The sequence below is a fragment of the Lepidochelys kempii genome, chromosome 1, assembly GCF_965140265.1.
Source record: "Lepidochelys kempii isolate rLepKem1 chromosome 1, rLepKem1.hap2, whole genome shotgun sequence".
NCBI lineage: Eukaryota > Metazoa > Chordata > Testudines > Cheloniidae > Lepidochelys > Lepidochelys kempii.
This window is the reverse complement of record NC_133256.1, coordinates 328,066,160-328,087,859: the sequence shown is the minus strand read 5'-3', so window position 1 is coordinate 328,087,859 and position 21,700 is coordinate 328,066,160. Positions and strand designations below refer to the sequence as shown.

Genomic DNA, 21,700 nt, shown 5'->3' with positions numbered 1-21,700 from the left:
AGGAAAGAGTCTGACTTTGTTGATCTTCAGGATATATTGCAAAGCGTACCTGCTAAACCAGGGTGTAGGTTGAAAGAAAGGATGGAGTCGGTGTTCATAGGTTAGACTCATTGTATAACTCTAGTAATCTTCCTTTGATGCCATTTGCAGTAAGGGATTGCTGACACAGCTTCAGTCCCTAGCAGGGTACATGGAGTGGCACTACTTTGATGGTTCCTTTTCAGGATTTGTCTTCATTAGACATTTTTTTTACTTTTATTAATTGATTGCCAATTAAGTTAAGTCAGCTCACATGTTTGTACATGCTAGCCTGGGCACTTAACGAGTGCTCGCTCCATGCTTGTGGTGTATCTAGACTAGCACATACAAATGTGTTACCTAACAACTTCATCGGGCATCGCAGAATTAAATTTTTGGTTTTTTATAATTTCAGTGGATAATATCAATCTTTATTTTTTTAGCATTTTTAAATATTGTTGATTTACATTTTCACAGTTGCAGGAAATTATGGGGGGTATCAGACAATCGTTATTTATTGACAATAGATGTTGAGTATCAAAAAGTTAAAGCTTTATAATTGTTAAAACACAAATTGTCAAAATCACATGTCAAAATATACAAAGTAAATAGCTTTAAACCAAACTCAAAATTTTCCAGCAGCATTTTTCTTACATATGTACAGAATACACTATGATTCTGTCAGATGGGAAATGAGAAACCTACAGAAGATCTTTACATTCATTTGGAAAATAAAATGAGCAATTGGATCAAACAAGTAATGTTGTTAGTTAAAACTTCCTTCAGGACATTACAAGCAACTCTGGAAAGATTTCTCAGAAGGAACTTTCTCTAATCAAACCATTAACACTGTTTTTACTCACTAGAATACCTGACAGTCATCTGCCATTCCAAAGGGGATTAAGGACCTTCATTTGTTGTGATTTAATTCTGAAGTGCTTTTAAGAAACTAAAGTCACATGATAAAATAGTTTACATAGTGTAAATATATTTTATATAAAATATGTTCCTGTACATAGTGTAGCTGGCCTATCTTTACATTTCAGTTATCACTGATGGAAATATTTTTTCATCAGTTTGTGTGTGTGATGAAATCGACATTTGCCAATAAAAATCTAATCCTTCCAAGCCTAAACTTAATTAGTAATCAGTTGTTTCAAATAAAAACTCTAGTGCTGACATATCCTTAGAGATACCAGAAGGTAAAATCCAAGGGCCATCTCCTGCAGGATACCATTGCAGCATATATTATCCCCACTCTTGTTCGTTGTGTATTTGAGGCCTTGCCACTAGGAAGTGTCAGTGAGGAGCCCTGGACTTCAGTGCCTTCAACAGATGACACATTGCTGTGTATCTCCATCTTGTCTAAACTGTCTGGAGGTATTGAATAACCTACCCAGTGTGGTACTTGGATGAGAACTAACTCTCTCTCACTCTATCTAAATAAGACTGGATATGTTTTAGGTGGAAGGAAGAAACCAGAAGAAACGACAAGGATTATATCAAACCCCTGGATTGAGGGAGAATCCTCACTTTTCATTATTCATCTTTGAAATTTGAAGGTGTTATTAAAGCTTTCACTGCAACTGGATGTTCAAGTAATAGATGTGCCCAGACTACTCTTTTTCATTGGTCTTTGTCTAAAAAGATGCAACCCTTTTTGTCAGTGCAGCTCTCCTTACAGTAATCCAAGCCTTTCTCGTGTCTACTGTCATGCACTCTACATAAGTTGCACATTGGGATCAATCAGATAATTAGGTTCATGGAGAATGTATCTACTTGTCTGTTAAGAAGTGTTTCATGCTTAAGGCATTGCTTAAGATGTTGGCTTTAACCTATAAATCTTGGTGGGCCTAATTCAAAAATTCTTAGTCACACTGAGTCGCACTTAGCTACGTGAGTTGCCTCACTGAAGCAAATGGGTCTCTGAGTAAGTGTCACTCAACCTGAGTAGTGTTGCAGAATGGGGTCCCAAACAGTGAGGGATTCAGCTGCCTGAGAGATCACCATTCTCTTTGTGTGACAAAGAGGCAGCTGTCATTGGGTTAAGGGCCTCTGGTTTAAAATAGAGGGATTTGGTAGTAAGGAGCCTCTGGTGTGGAATCCTCCAATTTTGAAATTACTGCATCCCCATTTTGGTTGGACAGACTCAATTAGCCTTCAGGGAATACTGGAAAGCTCATCCGTTTCCCTGGGATTTCCTAGCAGGGTGGGAATGAGGCACAATCAGACAAGGAAGGCTTTGTACATATGTGATGGGTACATTAAATAGTTAGGAAAGACGTGGGGTTTTTTTAAGTTGTAGCTGTTTCTTCATTTGTTGTGTATTTTGATATATCTATACACACCAAAACCTTGGAATAAGAACTTTTAATTTAATGGAAGTAACTTTAAAATAATATTTAGAGCTTCTTTCATCCCCAAAGATACCCAGAAGATTTTCTAACTTTACAAAATATATGTATATCTATCACACTTGTAACTGAAGCCACTTTCTCTCGAGTGTTCGAAGTAATTATGGTTTGTGAAAAGATGTTTAATCTTTTATTTTCTGTATATATTTATTGCAGATGATGGAGCGATGGGAGAATCAAGGCAGCCCTCAGACCAGTTTATCTGCTCCAGCTATACCACAGAGTATTCCCTTTCCACCCACCCTTCACAGGAGTTCGTTTCCTGATTCAACAGAGGCCTTTGATCCAAGAAAACCCGACCCATATGAGCTATATGAGAAGTCAAGAGCTATTTATGAAAGTAGGCGTAAGTGAAAGCCCTGTTCACCCTGCTGAGCATTTAATAATTTTAAGCATTTTCCTATGAATGTGTCAAGGCTGACATATTTTACATAATTATATCTATTGTATTTTAAACCAACCCACATATGAAACCAATTATTGCATAGTATTAAAAATTATTCAAACTCTACCTTGATACATTTGTCCTAAAATTGTCTAAATTTTACACATTTATGCTTTGGCTTTCACACAAGTTTGTTTTCTTGCTATTACCCCTCCCCTGTTCTGAATCGTAAGTCCTCAAAGAAGAACAGTATACATCAAAGTATCTTCTTTGTCGTTATTTGACAAGGTGATGCAAATTTACCATTAAATTGTTCTGCTTATTCTTACCCTTAGATTGAAGTTTAAGAAGAAAACTTTTGATTGGTTGGTTTTACATATAGTAACTTTCTGCTAGTTATTATACTATACTTGCTGCTAAAAATCCACTAACCAGTAATACCTGAAGACTTATGGAAAACAAAACTGTCTCCAAGATTCTCATCCTTATTTTCTTTTTTCATGTTCTTAAGGAATATATTGCATGTATTCCACATCAAGCAAAAGATGTTTTTATCCCATCTATATTTGCTCCCATAGCCTTTTAGATAAAAATTGTATACTGTATGTAAAAAAGAGCTCTTAAATTAAGAACAAAATTTAAATATTATATGCTATTCGTCAAGTTTTTTGTTCTTATAGTCATATCTTATGCTTGTATATAGCACCTTTCACTTTGAAGGCTCTCAAACTAATGTATAAATTATGTGCAAAATATTGCACTAAGTTACACTGGCATAGATCCAGGTTAACTCCCTTGCCATCAGTTTGGCCCTGTGTATTGGAGATGGTCCTAAGCAACAAAGTTCAGATTCAGATTCAAACTTTACAAAGTTTGGGAGTGCCTGATTTAGTTTAGTTTCAGAACCACCTCTACTATATATCACTAAAATAAGGGAATTGTTTCAATCACTATTGACATAAAGCCACTTTGAAGTGAAATGTGATAACTCAGTAAATACTCATGAAATCTGTGTTCAGAACATTACATATAAATAGCTGAAAGAGCAGAAAGAGAAAGAGAGAATTTAAATTATGTCATTATCTAATGATTGTGTCAAAGTACTCTGAAGTAGCCCTGTCTCCGTCTAAAATCAGTGATCTGGAAATAAGATGTGCATTTCTCAATCGCGCATCATAATTACACACAAGGATAATCTGCACTAAATTCCTTACCCTTCCTCCCCAAATTCAATGACCGACTCTCTCCGTTCTTTGGCACTGTGTTACTTTGTCACCATTCTTCCATCATCCAGGCCCATGACCTGGAAGTTATCTTTGACAAGTCTCTCTTCATTGATGTACACACCCAGGCTGTGCTCAAATCTTGCTAACTCTTGCATAATAACTTCTCTAAGGGCCAACTTCATCTTTCTGTCCACAGAGCTGAAACTCTTGTATAGACCCTTGATTACTGAAACCATCTCCTCTCTGGCCTTTCTTATGCCCACATCACACCCCTACACTCCATTGAAAATGCTGCTGCCAAAATCATTTCCCTCACCAATCATTCTGTATGTTTTATCCAGATGCCTTCTCTGGCTACCCCTCTTCCAATGTATCAGGTTCAACCCTTCAAGGCATTTCACATCTCTGCCCTTCCCTATACTCTGTTCTTGTCTCATACCACACCACCCACCATCCCCTCCACTCAGCCAAGGATGTTAGCTTTGACTGCTCCCTACCCTGCTCCTCCCAGTACCATCATTGCACTTTCTTCCACATAGCTCCATATGCTCAGTACAAGTTTCTGAAGTGATCCATAAAGCCACTACTCTCTCTTCCACCAAATTCTTCCTCTGTGTAATCTGTTTCTTCTGTGCCACATCCAAAAAACTGGCCAATTAGTAATGGATAGGTTACAGATAGTTGGGTATAGTTGAGTTGAGTATTTATTACACAAAATGACAAACAGTGGGCCTGATAAACATGTAATGGAGTGGTGAGTTGCTTCAGTGTATAGAAAATTATACATAGTTTGATTGTGTCTTTCTCCTCTCCACTCTTTGAGTGAGATTTTTCACCCAGCTATGGCCCTTTTTGTGATTCTACAGCCGGTGAAGAATTTCTCAAGTACAGGCCTTGCACAGGACCATCTTTGGATATCCTGTGCACTTTCTCATGCAAGCCCTGGCATATAGGCCTGTAGCACTTTGTGCATTCTTAGTAACCCATCAGTAACCTGGGAGTTTGAAGCCACTTTTGTCCCCACTTCCCCAGCATTGCAAGAGAAGCAGCACAGAATCTCACCCTTTGTATTTTGCTTGTCTTTGTAGGCCAGTTTCAAAAATGGGTGCCTAAGGTTGGGCTCCCAAGTTCATATATAGGCACCTAAATAACTGGCCTGGATTTCAGAAGTGCCGAATATCCAGCATATATGGATTTGAGAATTTAATTTAATTTTAGGCATCCGTTTTTGAAACTTTTGTCTTTAGATTATAAACTCTTTAGGGCAGGAACTGTGTGTTCCTGTGCATATGTAGACAGAGCCTACCATCTTGTAGCTGTTACTTCAATACTGATAATAAATATTAATTAATAATCCAATCTCTTTCACTGTTCTGAAAAGTTATTCTTGATTGAACCTCCTGGCAGGAGTACTTGTTGAAATTGCACTTGAGCTTCTACCTACACTCGTGAGAAATACATACTGTATTTGAAAACTGTTTGACAATGTGGGTCAGTTTGATTGCAGTGTGGACTAAGACAGGGAGATTTGAGAAAAGAGTTAGTGGAGCCATATTTGAACAAAGTTTGCAAACCGTTTTTAAACATAACTCTCTCTCAGGGCTTTAGTGGGAAAAAAAAGAAAAGAAAAAGAATGTCAGTGCCGATATGTTATTCTCCAAAGTGCTGTCTTCATAGGAAGACTCTAAAGAGATGTGAAAGTAAAAAGGGAGTGCCCATCATTACCAAGTATTTTTGGTAACTCAGCATTGCTGCTCAAAATATATTTGACTTGATGTTCCATTTTAAGGAGAGAGCAGCCCTTTGCAAATAATTGCTCCCCATATGTGTAGTTACTATAATAAATGAAGTATTTTAGCAGAGCCCTGCACTTTCAATTCAGCAGAGCCTGAGCAGCCTCTTGGGGTGAAGCCATCATGACAAAAGGCGAAAAGTGCAGACTATAAACTGATTACTTGGCAACACTGAAAAAAATACAGTGAAAATTAGGAAATACATAAATGGACAGTATGAGATCTGCTTTCATCTTAGGTTCCAATATGAAGAGCTCCATATTTTTGGAGCTAAATAATAGTGGAGGCAAATATCAGGATCAATTCATATTCAGCCCTGAACATGACTCAAATATGAATACAATACAAAGTCAAGTATAAACATCGGGGTAGGGCATTTGTCCCCAAATAGGTGATTTAAAACCAAGAAGGAGCTTTTCTCATCCATCATAAAAAAATCTTCTGACCCACATACATTCATGGGTGACAGTCCTTAGACTAGATTTCTAGTTCTCATTGCTCACTACTCCTTCTGCTCTGCGAGTGATTCTAATCTACTGTGTTTAGTAGCATAAGTCATGCCAGTGTTGTTCTTATCTGGGAAAGGGATAACAATCCTGGGTAGACTTTCTTGAACATATTTGTTTAAATGTTTGGTTTCACTCGAATTCTGCCCTAATGGCAATTGGAAATTATAGATAATTGTAGACAGAGACATAGAAGTCATGAACCAAAATTGAACCCAAGATGAGGCAAGCAGAGCAAGGCTATGATAATTGTACTTCCCAGTTTTCTGGGAGCATCCTGGTGTTTCATGCATCCCAGGAACAAGATTCCACGGTATGCATCCGATGAAGTGAGCTGTAGCTCACAAAAGCTCATGCTCAAATAAATTGGTTAGTCTCTAAGGTGCCACAAGTACTCCTTTTCTTTTTGCGAATACAGACTAACACGGCTGTTACTCTGAAACCTGTCATTGAAACCAGTGTTTTCCCACGTTTTAATTGATTCTTCTTGGCTTATGTCATCCTTCACATTTTTTTATTTCAGCTTGAGAGCTGAAAGCATGTGCATATTCCCCAGTCCTAATAATGGAAAATTTCTTCCTCCCACAGTCTTACCCCCACAACTTTAAATCATTCTTCTGAGCCCAGCAGTGTCTCCATTCTTCCTGCCATTTTAGTTCTATGGATGTCATGGACTCAGCTCTTTAGCACCTTGAATCCGTCAAGCAGATTATTCTTCCCCCCTTATTAATGTATTATGTAATAGATTCATAGATTCCAAGGCCAGGCAGGACCACTGTGGTAATCTAGGCTGACCTCCTGTATAACACAGGCCCATAGAACTTCTAGAATAATTCCTAGAGCAGATCTTTTAGAAAAACATCCAATTAATAATCCATAGAAACCCAACTCCAGGCCCTGCTGAAATATGTGCCTAGGATCTCATAGGTACTAGGCAGCACAGCTTAAATTCTCACAGTGTACTTCATGGAGCCCTGAGGCTCAGGGCTTCAGCCCTGCAGGAGGCACTAGGGCTAGGGGCTTCTGCCCCAGGGGAAGCGCCAGGACTCCCGCGTGTTTGAAAATATTTACCAGATCTCTGATCCGGACATCTCTGGCTGAATTTAAACCCTGCTAGACAGGTACATTTAGCCAACTAAGCCATGCTCACTTTTAATTTAAAGGTATAGAACCAACTCAGGCCCCTGCAAAGGGTTATCTGGGATTTGAATCCAGGACCTCTCATACCCAAACGTGACTCATACCCGTAGATCAACAAACTGGCAATGTGAGAAACAAAGTGCAGGGAACCTGTTAACCAGTCAAAGGATTGTCAGCTAAAGTGGAGTTTGCAGGGGTGGGGAAAGGGTTTCAAAATAACACACACCAAGCCTCATAGCAGATGGTTGTGTCAGTTTGATACTCTTCATCATGCTTACACTTAAAGTTTAAAAGAAAATTTTAATTACATTTATAGAAAAAGCACTCATCCCAAAATAGGCTTATTTCCTCAATCTCATGGCATGACATGAGAGAAAAAAGTTTTATTTTTCCCCAAAAAATCCAACTAATCCTGCTGTGGAATCATTTGGGAAGAAAGAGATCATATTCAATATTTTTTTCATTCACAATTAATCTGTATTTATTAGGTCAGCTCAGCTTAATATAATACTAGTACTACTTTGTATTTATGTAGCCCCTTTCATCTGAAGATCTCAAAGCACTTTATAGACACTCTCCTATGGTGACAAGATATTTGGGACCATTTCTTACTCTGATCGCTGAGGAGGGAGCGTATCCACTGGTTAGGGCAAAGTCTCATGAATCAGGCCTCCTTGGTTCCATTTCTGGCTCTGCCACCAGACTACTTAACTCATGCACCTCACTTAACTTCTCTATAGAGTATAACAGTACTTTACTTACCCCTTTCTTACCTAGCAGAATATTTTTCTAGCCTAGGCATATGACATACCTACCTGAATTTATATGGATTTTACCACATTGATGGGATATGTGAAACAGGGAATTCATTTTATTTTGTATTTGTATCTGAATTTTAAACTAGAAACATTATTCAGCACATGTCCAGACTACAACTGTGCATGCGCTGTGTGCGCATTTTATATAACAGCAAGTTTAGCAACAGAGATTAGGCAATGATAAACATGGCAAATGATCCACTACTGCAAACAATGGTGGGCTTCATTTGATGTAATTCTGTTTAAAATAGCATGTTCATTGCTGTAGCCACCAAAAGCATCAAAATCTCTTGGAAACAGCTCCACACAGCCAAAGAAAAGTCAAGAGGAGGAGATTTAGAAAGAGGTCACAATATCCACAGAAAAACAGAAGCCTTTAATATCGTCCAAAATGTCTGACAATGTGAGGGGAAGAGGAAGAAGGGGCATACTTCCTAGTATACTGCTGTAACAATTGCCTGTGTGGAGCTTGCACCCACAGATGAAATTATTACTTTGTTGCAGTAGTGTCCAGGAGATTTGCTCACATTAAACAGGAGCCCTACAGATTGTTTTTTAACATGAGTACAATTTTAACCTGTAAGGTTTAGTTGCTTTGAAGACATTCTCTCTCTCCCTACTTCAGTGTAAAGAACCTTATCATACCATGTACATCCCATTGATAATAATGGACGTTAAATATATGGCTCAGGCGCAACCAGATGGTGGAAGGAAATTATAACTGTCTGCCATGCAGCCGTTATTATTGCTTCCGCCAGAGTGCCAACATTTTTCCCTTGTCAGGAGTTAAATGCCAGCCAATCTCCTGAATGTAACATGTCTAATTATTTTCTCACTAGAACAAAAAGATATGAAAATTAGGAGAAAATATAAAATTTGAAATAACAAAGATCAGTGAATGTTGTGGCCAGCTTAGACATGTTCTACAGTATTCACTTTTCTTTAGCACCTTCATATTTCACTGTTTCCGCACTCAATCCCAGGCTGAAATGTTATGGAACTTCTCCCTATCCTCCCTCAGTTACTTTTGTTGAATACTGATTGTTGTAAATATACAGTTTATGAGGTACAGTTTGCCCAGCATCCCCTGCAGTAACACATCAATCAAACTCTGATGTGAAAAGTTGTCAGGACTCTATATGGCATAATGTTCCTTATGGTATAAACGATTTACAACAGAAATTCCATTGTACTTTAACGAAACGGTTATAGTGAAATGTTTCTTTCCAGTGGTTAGGATACATAAATGAGTCCTGTCATTAGTGTGGTGCCAAGGCTGCTGAGGTGACACAGAAATGCCAGTAGAAAGAATGTGATCAACTAGTGATAAGCTCTTATTAGAAGTGAAATGTGGACAGCTACAGTTCTGGCTTTTACTGGCAGGCCAAAAATGCCTGCTTTCTAAATCTCTCATGTGGCTTTTTCTTCTGATCAAGGTAGCAGTAATGTACTTGTCAGTTATTAAAAATCCATCATCTATAAGTGTGTGCTTGTAATGGAGTGCACTGACTTCTCATGAGCGCCCCCTTGGCCAAGTGCACACACCTGCATGCTCTCTCTCAGATTGTCCCTGCTCTGGGATAAAGCAGTGACGCAGGGCTCCCGCCCTGGAGACAATTACTTCACCTTCTTGGGGCTTCCTGGCTACAGCCCTGGGCCACTATAGTTCAGTTCCCCCTCTGGGGTGCCTCAGTGTCAAGGCTACTTACCCCCAGTGGCTAATGGGGGGGTGTAGGGGACCCACTACTCTGGGTCCCAGCCCAGGGACCCTATAGATCGCAGCCATTGGCTGTGTCCCTTTAACTGTGTCACATGGCTTCTCTAATTCCCTGGGCCACTTCCCCACAGCCCCGCACCATTTTCACTCTTATCTCAGGGCCTTGCCCTAATGGAGTCCCAGCAACCAGCTCAGGGCTCCTTCTCACTCCCCCCAGGCTTCTGGCAATGCTGCCCTGTTCCGGGTTCTGTAGCTCTGTCAGCCAGCCGCACACCAGCCACACTCCTAGAGCTCCAGCAAGAAACTGAACTGCCTCTAGCCCTGCAGCTCTTCTTATACTAAGCTGCTGGGCCTTGATTGGCTGTGTCCTACTCAGCCACCCTAGACAAGCTCTCTATTACCCTTTTTGGGGATGGGGTGTAGTAGGGCCATGCTACTTCCAGCAGGTGGCCTCAGAGGGTCTGGTATACCCCATCACAATGCTGTAATCTTATGCTGTCAAAAATTTTGACAAATTTGGAAAAGAACAAAAAATTAAGTCCACTACAACTTGTGAATCCATTTTAACATGTACATAGTACATGTATTCATGTAATGCATTATTACCTTTAATAAAATAAGGAAATCAAAGCGTTTTCACCTACAGGTTTATTAAACTTTTTCTAGGATTGGGGATTGCACTTAATTCAAGCACTTTTATTTTAAGGCAAATCCCACCCTTTCTTTCTTCTAAAGTATCACTACAGGTGTTCAGTTTGGGTTTGATTTAAAATATCACCAATGGGGAAGATTTGCCAGACAGCATTATACTGATGGAAAATATGTCACCTTGAAAGTTCCATTAATAAAGACAATGGTTAGGCTCCTTGTAGTGGTCTCTTGCTCTCCAGTCTGGAGGGAGGCCACTCTGTCTCGTTGTCAGGGGCGGTAGCCTTCAGGCTCGGGCCGCACCGGCGGGGCTGAGTCATACACAGTCTATGTTTCTGGGCCCGTCTAACAGAGACAAACTCACCATGATAGTCTGGGGCTCCTGTCCCTACCTGTGGGCGGAGCAGTGCCCAGTGTAGTCTTTAGCCCACAGCCTCTCAGCTGGGTCTGACACCAGTTAACAGCTCCCAGCCCAGGCAGCCAGCAAATACACCAAGTCAATAAGCTCTACGTCTTTGGGTGGGGCTGAGCAGGGAACAGGCTTTAGCCTCAGCTTGGGGCTCAAGCAGCCAGCAAGCACACACATTCCTGGGGTTCAGGTAGGAGTGAGCACCCACGCAGTCTACAGGTTGAGCACAAGGGTTGAGCACCCAGTCTAGGATGCAGGCAGGGGTATTCACGGAGCACAGACCTCCTGGCCTAAGGTGGGGAGTTGGCCACCCTGGGGTTGAGGTGGCAGTGGGATGCGGGCCCGCCCTATTCCACCACAGCCCAGGGCCCTAACAGTGGCAGAGGGGTCTGCCACTGGGTCGACAGGGATACAGCCACAACGCGGCCATCTAGAAGTAGTCAGCCCTGTAGCAGGCTAGTTATTGGCTGCCCGGGGCTACTTCCTACGTCCCCAGGATTTCATACCTCTGTCCTCCACAGGTCCTCGGGCTCCTTGGGGTATACAGCCGACTGTAGTCCCGGCAACTCCTCGTCTGGGTCTGTTTCCTCTGGGGGCAGGGCGCAGCAGAGGGCAGGTTCTGCTCCTGGGTGCTGCCACAAGACAGAGGTGTCCGTCTCCTCTGCTGGCTCCTGCCCAACTGAGCTGCAGAGCCCTCCCTTTATACTTCCTGCCTTGCCCTGGTACTTCTGGCGAGGGGGGCAGGGCGGTTTGGCTCAGCCCACCAAGGGGAGTGTAGTGGTCCATCGCTCTCCAGTCTGGAGGGAGGCCACTCTGCCTCACTATACTCCGTAAATATGATGCTTTTATAGCGCAGATAAAATTCAGTTTTTAATAAGTTTGTAGATTCAGCACATTTTCACCTTAGGGCCAGTCCTACAGTCTATAGCAATCAGAAGTCAATGAATTGTCTGCCTGAGGACATCACAATTGAGCCATTATCAAGTAGAGCTAGTTAGAAATCTACACAAGTTTAAACATTTGATGAAAAATTGAAAGAAAATTTCCACACATTTCCCCCCTCCCGTCACTTTTTCAACCAAAATTTTTTAATTTTATTTGTCATGGTTTCATCATCTCTGTTGAGGATGTCACATACATTATAATACTTTAAAGAAAAGTTTTCAAATACGTTATTGTTTATTTTTGAAATCATTCTTAGACGTCCTTTCTTCATGAGGCAACTATGGTCTAGTGGACTGAACATGAGGCTACGAGTCAGGAGATCTGGGTCCTAGTTTCAGATCTACTACTAAGTGCTGTTTGGCAAGTCATTTAGCCTCTTTGTTCATCAGTCGCTCCTTCTGTAATAGTGAGAATGCTTTACAACCTTTGTAAAGTGCTTTGAGATAAATCATGAAGATTCTGTATAAGTGTAAAGTATTACTTACTGTTATCAAACTATTCTCTAAAATATAGTTAAAGTGACTAAGTTACAGTGAAATATCTCCCCTGTACCATACAATTTTGTTCCACATCCTTTGCCACACCAATCTATGATATAGAAAAATTCTGATATTTTGTGGATACAAAATAGAATTAACCCCTTTGGAATCAGAGAGAAATATTAAATGGAGAGGCCAATTTAAGAGACACATATTAAATCATTCCTGTACTGTGCATTTTTTCAGAGAGAGTTACTCATCATTACAAAACATTTTTGTTGGTTATGTGAGCTGACAATATAACCAAAAGCATTTTCAGATAGGATTATGAGAATATCAACACTCCAGTATCTGGATGAAAAGTAATTTTGATTGCCAAATTGTAAAGTAGTTCCCAAAGGATTTATGTTAATATGAAGTGTCAGTTTTACCACTAATGGCGGTTAAAGATGCAGCAATCCCTTTCTCTCAAACAATTCACACTGTACAAAAAGTTGCACAAATACATTTTCTCCTACAATAGCAGACCAGGAAATAGAATGCATTTACAAATGATAATTTAACAATATAATGAATATAATTTAAATTTAATCACTGAAGCAATAGGTCATAGGTTATTTTCTCCTTTTGATGTGGATATAAGTCTAATGGGAATTGCATGCATGAAACATTAGGCAAACAGATTCTTCTGAATAAGTTTGGAAAGGGCACTGGGGTGTGATCCTAGTCCCATTACACCCATTGGAATACCTTCCCTTGACTTTAAGACGGAGCAGGGGTGGAGCTCTTGATGTAAAATATATTTGTTACTATTAATTTCTTACTATGTGTTTATTCAGTTCTCAGCACAATGTGAATCAGGTGCTATGGCTATATACATATTAAATATTATTATTATTGCTATTTTATTATCACTATAGTGTCTAGGAGTCTCAGTCATGCACCACGGCTCCATTGTGCAAGGCACTATACAAACACAGGACAGTAGATAGTCCCTGCCCACAAAGAGCTTGCACTCCAAATAGACAAGACAGACACAAGCTGGGTGAAGGGGTAGAAACACCAGCAGAGTGAACAATGTGATGGCAGCAAACATCAGGTTAGCGCCACAATTGTGTGTGGGGGGGGGCAGGGTAATCAGGAGGGTATCAGATGAATGGAAAGAAAAGGGAAGAGAAGGGAGGATGAGGAGGACAGAGCAGGGGAGAAGAGGGGAAGGAGGGGATGGTGTGGAATGAAGTTGAGGTGATGAGACTATGAGGGAGAGGGAAGGATCCTAGTATGCCCAGATCTGGGTCCAAGGTGGTGCTATTCTTTCCCCACAGGATAGAAGTAAGTCCCAGTGGTGTCAATGGGAAGTATGTTATTGTGTTCCTGGCTCCAATGAAATCAATGGGAGTTTTGCTATTGACCTCAGTAGGGTCAGGATTCCACCCCTTATATTTTTATTTTATTTCTAATTAACATATCTGACCTGAAGAAGAGTTCTGTGTAAACTCTAAAGCATGTCTCTTTCACCAACAGCTTGTCTCTCTGACATATATCTTGCAAACTTCAATTCAAAACAACCAAAATGAACCTAATAGTCTACAGATAATCTGCTTTTAAATGAAAAGCATAAAATATACAGAGATATTCAGCCCCACCAATTCTGTTTCTCACCGCTCTGGCAGCAAATAGCAAATTTAAATTTGGCTTAGAATTCCCCTAATGTAGGAAAATCCAAGTGCAAGTATATAGCCAGACCTTTCACAACTCCTGCACTCTGGCATGCCACAGCTGCTAGAATGCCCCTTTTGAGCAATTGCCAAATATCTCCTCTTCCCCAAACCTACAGTGGATAACATATGTATCAACCTTCAGCACTGATGATCAGCAGTGTAAAATCCTGACCCTTCAACAAGAAGGCATAGGTCTCGCCCACCTGTGCTAAAGGAGTTACATTTAACTGGTCGCAGTAATAGGTTCCTCTGCAGTATTTGGACCAACCGGCAGAGTTGGACATGACAAACTTAGCCAGTGCAATACCCTTACACTGTTATGTCTCCATCCACCAGGAAGCAAGGAGGCATGGGCCAGTGTAGAGGGACCAGATTGTCTGCTTCCACTTCAGTCTGATTGACTTTCTTTGTCCTAGAAGTTGAAGATTATCTCTCTCTCTCTTTCTCCTTTAACTTTTATTTGTTTGTCTCTCACACTTTCCTTTTTTAGCTCCTGTCCACAAGAAAAAAAATTTAAGACAAATAAAAATTAGCTCTGCTTTAAGTCCATAAATGGGCAGAGAGCATCCAGACAATTGCTTCCTTCACTGTCTTTGTCTCAGGTCTCTGATGCCAGGCCGCCTGTAGTCAGCCCTTCCCCATGTTCGTGTTCTCACATTGAAACCTGCTTCCCCACAGTGCTAATTCCACACAAAGGGCCCATTAGAAGCATCAGAAATGAGCATTTGAGCCTGACTAGCTCCATTCCAGCACCCTGCACTTCCTCCACCTAGCAGGTTGTGAGAGAAACCACAGAGATGGGAGATAGAATCCTGCTACTCCTCACAAAATTTCATAAGTCCCTTGTGGATAGGTTAATTTCTATTAGAATTTCTCCTTGTCAGATTGATCCTGGCATCTTCAACCTTTGTTCTGGAGCCCTCCCCTTGGTCAATACATGAGAAAAGAGTTCAATTAAACTATGGTGTTTTTCTTAGTTTCTCTGAAGGTACCGATTGGCCCATAAACTGGCCTCCAGGGTAATGATGGCTTTGTCCCATCACTCCATACTTCCCCACTGGACAAAATAGCCCCTGAGCTCCTACCACTGTATGCGGCAGAGGGCACCTGTTATGGATCTTTTCAGAGGAGCAAGCACTTCATTACAGTAGAACTTCCAGCTGTTCTTCCCTTCCAAACATTGTGAAGGTTTCCATTCATCTTGGGTGTGGGATTCTGACACTAAAATACTCTTTCTATTGACTCCCTGTCTCAGTCTGTTCATAACAGAGGGAGATTTTATCTGTGTTCTTACTTTACTAATATTGGTACAACTACCTTCTCTTTGGAGCTATCACTATTGTTAGCCCATCGCACTCTGGCCCAAAGGTATTTGGGAGCACAGTCATTCTTCTTCCTTCACTTCTGCATGGCCTATCTCAAACCAACAGCAGTGCCTTCTCTCTTCCTCCTCTGCTGCCCCATCATGATCAAAGCCTCCTTGCCTTCACATCTCTAAACTTTGGAAGTTGTCATAAGAATCCATCAGGGCGTATGTCTCTATAATCATATTTATACAGCACCAATCACCATATTACTAAATCTCTAATTCTTCTTGATCCTCTCACTCACAGCTTCCCCATTTTCTTTTTCGCTGCAGAAAGCAATTTCTTCACATGGACTACTTAGTCAATGCTTCTGCTTCAGAGACCCCTATGAACAGAGTTACAACATACATCAGGGAAATTATCAAGCCCTGAAATCTTCTCAATAATAAGCAGGCCTGAAGAAAGCATACTGTCTCTAGTGTTCTCTGTCTTGCCTTTGGGTGCAGGAACTGACTTTTTCAAGGTGGTCTTGTCAATGGGCGTTTTTCCTGTGCCCCGTAGCCCCGAAAGACCCTTCCTTGCATGTTCCCAAACCTGTTTTCACTTGCCTGGTAGACTTACTATAGACATAAGTTCTTTTCTCTCTGCTGTCGTGACCCGATGAATAGCTTCATGAGATTTCTGTGTTGCTTTCAAATGTTTTTGCATAGTGGACTATGTACAATCTCTCCAGTCTTTGCAGAGACAGGAGCAGACTAACCCTTTTTTTCGAAATGATTTTGGATTTAAGTTCAACAAGGCTTATTGTGTTTTCCCTTGAGCCGCTAAAAGATTCAATCTTCAGCTGGTGTCCCTTCAGGCTATGTGCACTTTGCCTGGAAGGATGCAGCCTTCAGTTATGTTCCCCCGCCTCTAGATACAACTGTTTAAATGAGATGTTTTATCTCCAAGTGTACTTGAATTTCCATGTGAACCGGCTGTTTTCAGCCATTCTTGTTTTTTTCCTGTTTTAGATACCTCCAATCATAAAATCCCCTCTTGGGCATTTAGGCAGTACCAAATTGCTTAGCTCTTACTGTTTATGCATGGATAAGGTAGAACTTTAAAGCAGGTGAAGCAATTGGCTAAGAATGGATCTCTCTCCTCCACTTTCTGTTAAGACATTCAGCTAGATGTCTGGTTGCAAGTGGAGCTAAAAAGCCAATTGCTCTGCAGTGAGGAATTCTCAGGCTGTTTGCGGGGTGCCCTCCTATGTACACTTGCTCAAAAGAAAGCAGATCTCAAAGCATTCTTGGAAATATCAATGCTTAAAAATAAATAAATAAAAAAGAATTAGAATCTCTATTAGCAACCATCAAGGAGACCAATGAATGTGAGTTTCCCCGGGAGACAAGAGAGTGCAACAGGTCATTTTAAAGATCTGTATTAATATTGTACATTTGAAATAATGTGCATTAATACTGTTCAAACATACCAAAGCCTTGCCATTAAAAGAGAAAAGAAAAGGAGGACTTGTGGCACCTTAGAGACTAACCAATTTATTAGAGCATAAGCTTTCGTGAGCTACAGCTCACTTCTTATCTGAAGAAGTGAGCTGTAGCTCACGAAAGCTTATGCTCTAATAAATTGGTTAGTCTCTAAGGTGCCACAAGTCCTCCTTTTCTTTTTGCGAATACAGACTAACACGGCTGTTACTCTGAAACCTGTCATTAAAAGAGAGTGAGTATTGGTTATGTACTCTAGACATGTTCATGTGAGCTGGAGTTTGTCATAAGGAATATATATATTATGGCTGCTCTATTCCCCGCCTCTGAATTTTCAGACATTTGTGGAAATCTCACTTCACATTACGGTGGTTAAAAATAAGACCTTACAGCAGATTGGCAACATCAGATTCTCCATCTCTGAACAAATGGATCACAAAAGTATGGGATTTTCTGGCTATGGCAAAAGTGACAAACTGTAAGGTGGTCTCATTTAACCTGTTATTAAACCATTTGGGTACCATTTCAGAATCTGCCGAAAGAGAAAAAAAGACCAAACAGACCCAAGAGAATGGCTAACTTTTCATCCAACTTTTTCATTCATTTATCTTGAACTCTCTTATTATTTGGAAGATGAAGACACCAGGATGTCTTTTAAGTAATTGCTGTAATAATCATTGTCTCAGCTTGAGCATCCTTCTTGTCATTTTTTCTACTATTATATATTTACTGAGGTGTATGCATTGGGAGCCACAAAAAGAAAAGTGTTTAAAGCTCAAAAAATAAAGAAGCCTTCCTCCTGAGGTCTCATGGCTTATTATTAAGATTATGTGTCTTCCTTCGTATTGCTACATTAGCTTAATGCCATGAATACAGTGTAGGAAGGGGAAAGGAAAGACACATGATAAGGGAAAATGACCTTATCAGTAAAGTGTTTATGGTCTTCCTCATGCCCCATCCAACTTCCCTCTCGTTCGTTTGCAGGTTTTCTTTTCTTACACTGTAGAATGCAGTGAAAAAGATCCCACATTTGTTGTTACCTGTATCTGTACTCTGGAAGTCTTTTGACTGTGGTGGAAGTGGGCAGTTTGGTCTCTTTATACTGGCCTTTACCAATAATTCCTCTGCTTCCTTACTTCCTGCTAGACAGAGGTATAAGTCGTAGTGTGAGAAGTCCAAGATAGGGTGGAAGGAGACCAAACAGAATGTAATGGTAAGTAGAGGGAAGGTTAAAAGCTGCCATATGAATAGATTATTCTCCTATATCTACAAATGTCTTGCTTTTTATAAAAGGACGTTTCACAGCTTGTTAGTGTTCAGAATGGCCCAGGGTCTCTGAATATTTTGGTGAAATTTAACATTTCCAGCAACTGTTTTCAGTAAAATACATAAGGAATTTTATAGTGCTGATGTGCACATGATCAACATACAATCTGATTGGGTGAGGACAATTCCAAACCCATCTAGTAATCTTGTAGTGCAGGGACACATGTCGGGAGCAGACAGCCTCATCAGTCAGATTACTATATCAGTTAGCATATTTCTAAATTACCATTTTTTCTTCTGTGATTTTTGACAGATTTTATTATTTGGAGAAGGGGAGAGGGAAAATAGAGGGGAGAAAAGGGCAAGATCTTCAGACCATATCTTCCCCTTCACTTAGAATCTGCTGTTCTTCAGGTTTTCTTAGGCTGTTTAAGCACAGAGCTATGTGAGTTTGAAAAGAGCAATTTATATCTCTGCAACCAATAATGCGGGATGGGGGCTGCTGATGAAAGGGGAGTTCCTTTTAAATTAATTCTTCAGGTTGCTGTCCTTAAAGATCTTCCCTCATTAGATACTCTCTGCTGGTTGCTGGCACTTTGCAGACTGTGTGAGCCCACGCTCCAAGCTGACCACATGTCCTAATGGTAGCACTTTCCTTTTCAAAGAGGCAGTAACATGATTACAAATCCTCTATTGTGTGTAAGTGTAAGCAGTGTCAGGATGAGCTCCACCCTGACATCTGGTGGTGAGGTGTGGCAAGTTGTGGAAAAGAACTTCAGGGGCAGATCTCATTTGCATAGGCACACCCACCACGCCTAGAATGAGACCATAGCTGCCCAAATGGTCACTTTGGCTGCTGTGGGATCCCCAGTGTCTCTGTTATTGGGGCAGGAAGAATAAATTGTTATTACCCTGATTATGGGAACTGTGCTTGGAACTGTACGTGGCCTTTTGTTACGATGGAGGGATTCACCATCATCTAAGTAGCACTCGCTAGGCAAGGGTCATGGGTTCCAAAACTGTGTGAATGGAGAGAGGCTGGGGACAAGTATTAATACTTGGTGGCATGGGCCCCTTGGTGAGGGCCTTACATGCTGATTGCACTTCCTCCTCTCTCCACTGTGGAATATCAGAGCTAATTTTGATTTCATTAGAAGTCTAGTTATAGGCTGCTGAGCTCACTTTGGGCTGACAGTGCCCCAGCACTGGGGCTCCCCTACTATAAGCTGAATTCACCTAAGAGCTGAAATCACTGAGTGTTGTGTTAAGTAGTGGGGGAGCCTGAAGATATATTGTGGAGCAGTTTGCGGGAGGGCTGGTGAAGCAGTTCGACACGGAGCAGTGTGTGGATGGCAGGAGCTGCTTGTGGGCCGTGGAGCTGAGCGAAGGAGTTCGTGGGGCGGCTGGCGGAGCGGAGCGCAGCTGAGCGAAGGAGTTCGTGGGGCGGCTGGCGGAGCGGAGCGCAGCTGAGCGAAGGAGTTCGTGGGGCGGCTGGCGGAGCGGAGCGCAGCTGAGCGAAGGAGTTCGTGGGGCGGCTGGCGGAGCGGAGCGCAGCTGCGCGAAGGAGTTTTGTGGGGCGGCTGGCGGAGCGGAGCGGAGCGCCGCTATGGAGCTATGGGGCGGTCAGCTTCAGATCACGTAAGGTGCCTCTTACCCCCGTCCCATTTCCACCCAGGTTGGGAGGTAAAGCTCCGCCGATAAACTTTCGAACTCTGGGGCTGCCCTGACCAGGGACAGAGACTTTTGGGGCATTGGACTTTTGGGACTTTGGGTGATTTGGGGTTGCTGGACTCAAGAACCAAAGGGAAAAGGGCATGCCCCAATTTGCCTGGGGTGGGGTTGTTTTTGCTCATGGGTTGTGTTATGAATCCGGTTGGTGGTGTTTCCCCAACATAAGGCCACATTGTTTCTCTCTGTTATTAAAAGACTTTTGCTACACTCAGACTATGTGCTTGCGAGGGGTACTGACCCAGGCGATCCCGGACGAGCCCCCAAAAATGTAACCCTTCTGCCCGTCAGAGTTGGCAGCAACAAGGGCCGGGTTCAATATCTAGGGGTTCCATTCCAATAACACAATGCAAACCGGCTCGAGCCCCCACCCAGTGACCTGGGACAAATCTATACCACCCCCGCTGGGCTCCTCCAAGAGGCAATACGTCCCCTCTCGCAAGCACATAGTCTGAGTGTAGCAAAAGTCTTTTAATAACAGAGAGAAACAATGTGGCCTTATGTTGGGGAAACACCACCAACCGGATTCATAACACAACCCATGAGCAAAAACAACCCCACCCCAGGCAAATTGGGGCATGCCCTTTTCCCTTTGGTTCTTGAGTCCAGCAACCCCAAATCACCCAAAGTCCCAAAAGTCCAATGCCCCAAAAGTCTCTGTCCCTGGTCAGGGCAGCCCCAGAGTTCGAAAGTTTATCGGCGGAGCTTTACCTCCCAACCTGGGTGGAAATGGGACGGGGGTAAGAGGCACCTTACGTGATCTGAAGCTGACCGCCCCATAGCTCCATAGCGGCGCTCCGCTCCGCTCCGCCAGCCGCCCCACAAAACTCCTTCGCGCAGCTGCGCTCCGCTCCGCCAGCCGCCCCACGAACTCCTTCGCTCAGCTGCGCTCCGCTCCGCCAGCCGCCCCACGAACTCCTTCGCTCAGCTGCGCTCCGCTCCGCCAGCCGCCCCACGAACTCCTTCGCTCAGCTGCGCTCCGCTCCGCCAGCCGCCCCACGAACTCCTTCGCTCAGCTCCACGGCCCACAAGCAGCTCCTGCCATCCACACACTGCTCCGTGTCGAACTGCTTCACCAGCCCTCCCGCAAACTGCTCCACAATATATCTTCAGGCTCCCCCACTACTTAACACAACACTCAGTGATTTCAGCTCTTAGGTGAATTCAGCTTATAGTAGGGGAGCCCCAGTGCTGGGGCACTGTCAGCCCAAAGTGAGCTCAGCAGCCTATAACTAGACTTCTAATGAAATCAAAATTAGCTCTGATATTCCACAGTGGAGAGAGGAGGAAGTGCAATCAGCATGTAAGGCCCTCACCAAGGGGCCCATGCCACCAAGTATTAATACTTGTCCCCAGCCTCTCTCCATTCACACAGTTTTGGAACCCATGACCCTTGCCTAGCGAGTGCTACTTAGATGATGGTGAATCCCTCCATCGTAACAAAAGGCCACGTACAGTTCCAAGCACAGTTCCCATAATCAGGGTAATAACAATTTATTCTTCCTGCCCCAATAACAGAGACACTGGGGATCCCACAGCAGCCAAAGTGACCATTTGGGCAGCTATGGTCTCATTCTAGGCGTGGTGGGTGTGCCTATGCAAATGAGATCGGAGCCAGCCAGCACAACACCACTGCAAACGGCCAGTGTACTGATGGTGAGCACCAGAGAGGAACTTGCCCAACAAATGCAGGTCC

The 21,700-nt window shown here is 42.3% G+C and overlaps 1 protein-coding gene across 20 annotated transcripts in view; it reads left to right on the top strand.

Annotated features, from left to right (window-relative positions):
* Window positions 1-21,700, top strand: part of MAGI2 (membrane associated guanylate kinase, WW and PDZ domain containing 2) — a 1,187,450-nt gene that overhangs the window by 1,053,359 nt on the left and 112,391 nt on the right. For 18 of the 20 annotated variants that reach the window (XM_073328602.1, XM_073328598.1, XM_073328606.1 and 15 more), the window contains one exon: window positions 2,589-2,778. In XM_073328602.1, coding sequence (XP_073184703.1) covers window positions 2,589-2,778 — 190 coding nt within the window. The remainder of the gene's footprint in view (window positions 1-2,588; window positions 2,779-21,700) is intronic. The other 2 variants (XM_073328600.1, XM_073328603.1) reach the window with 1 other exon arrangement.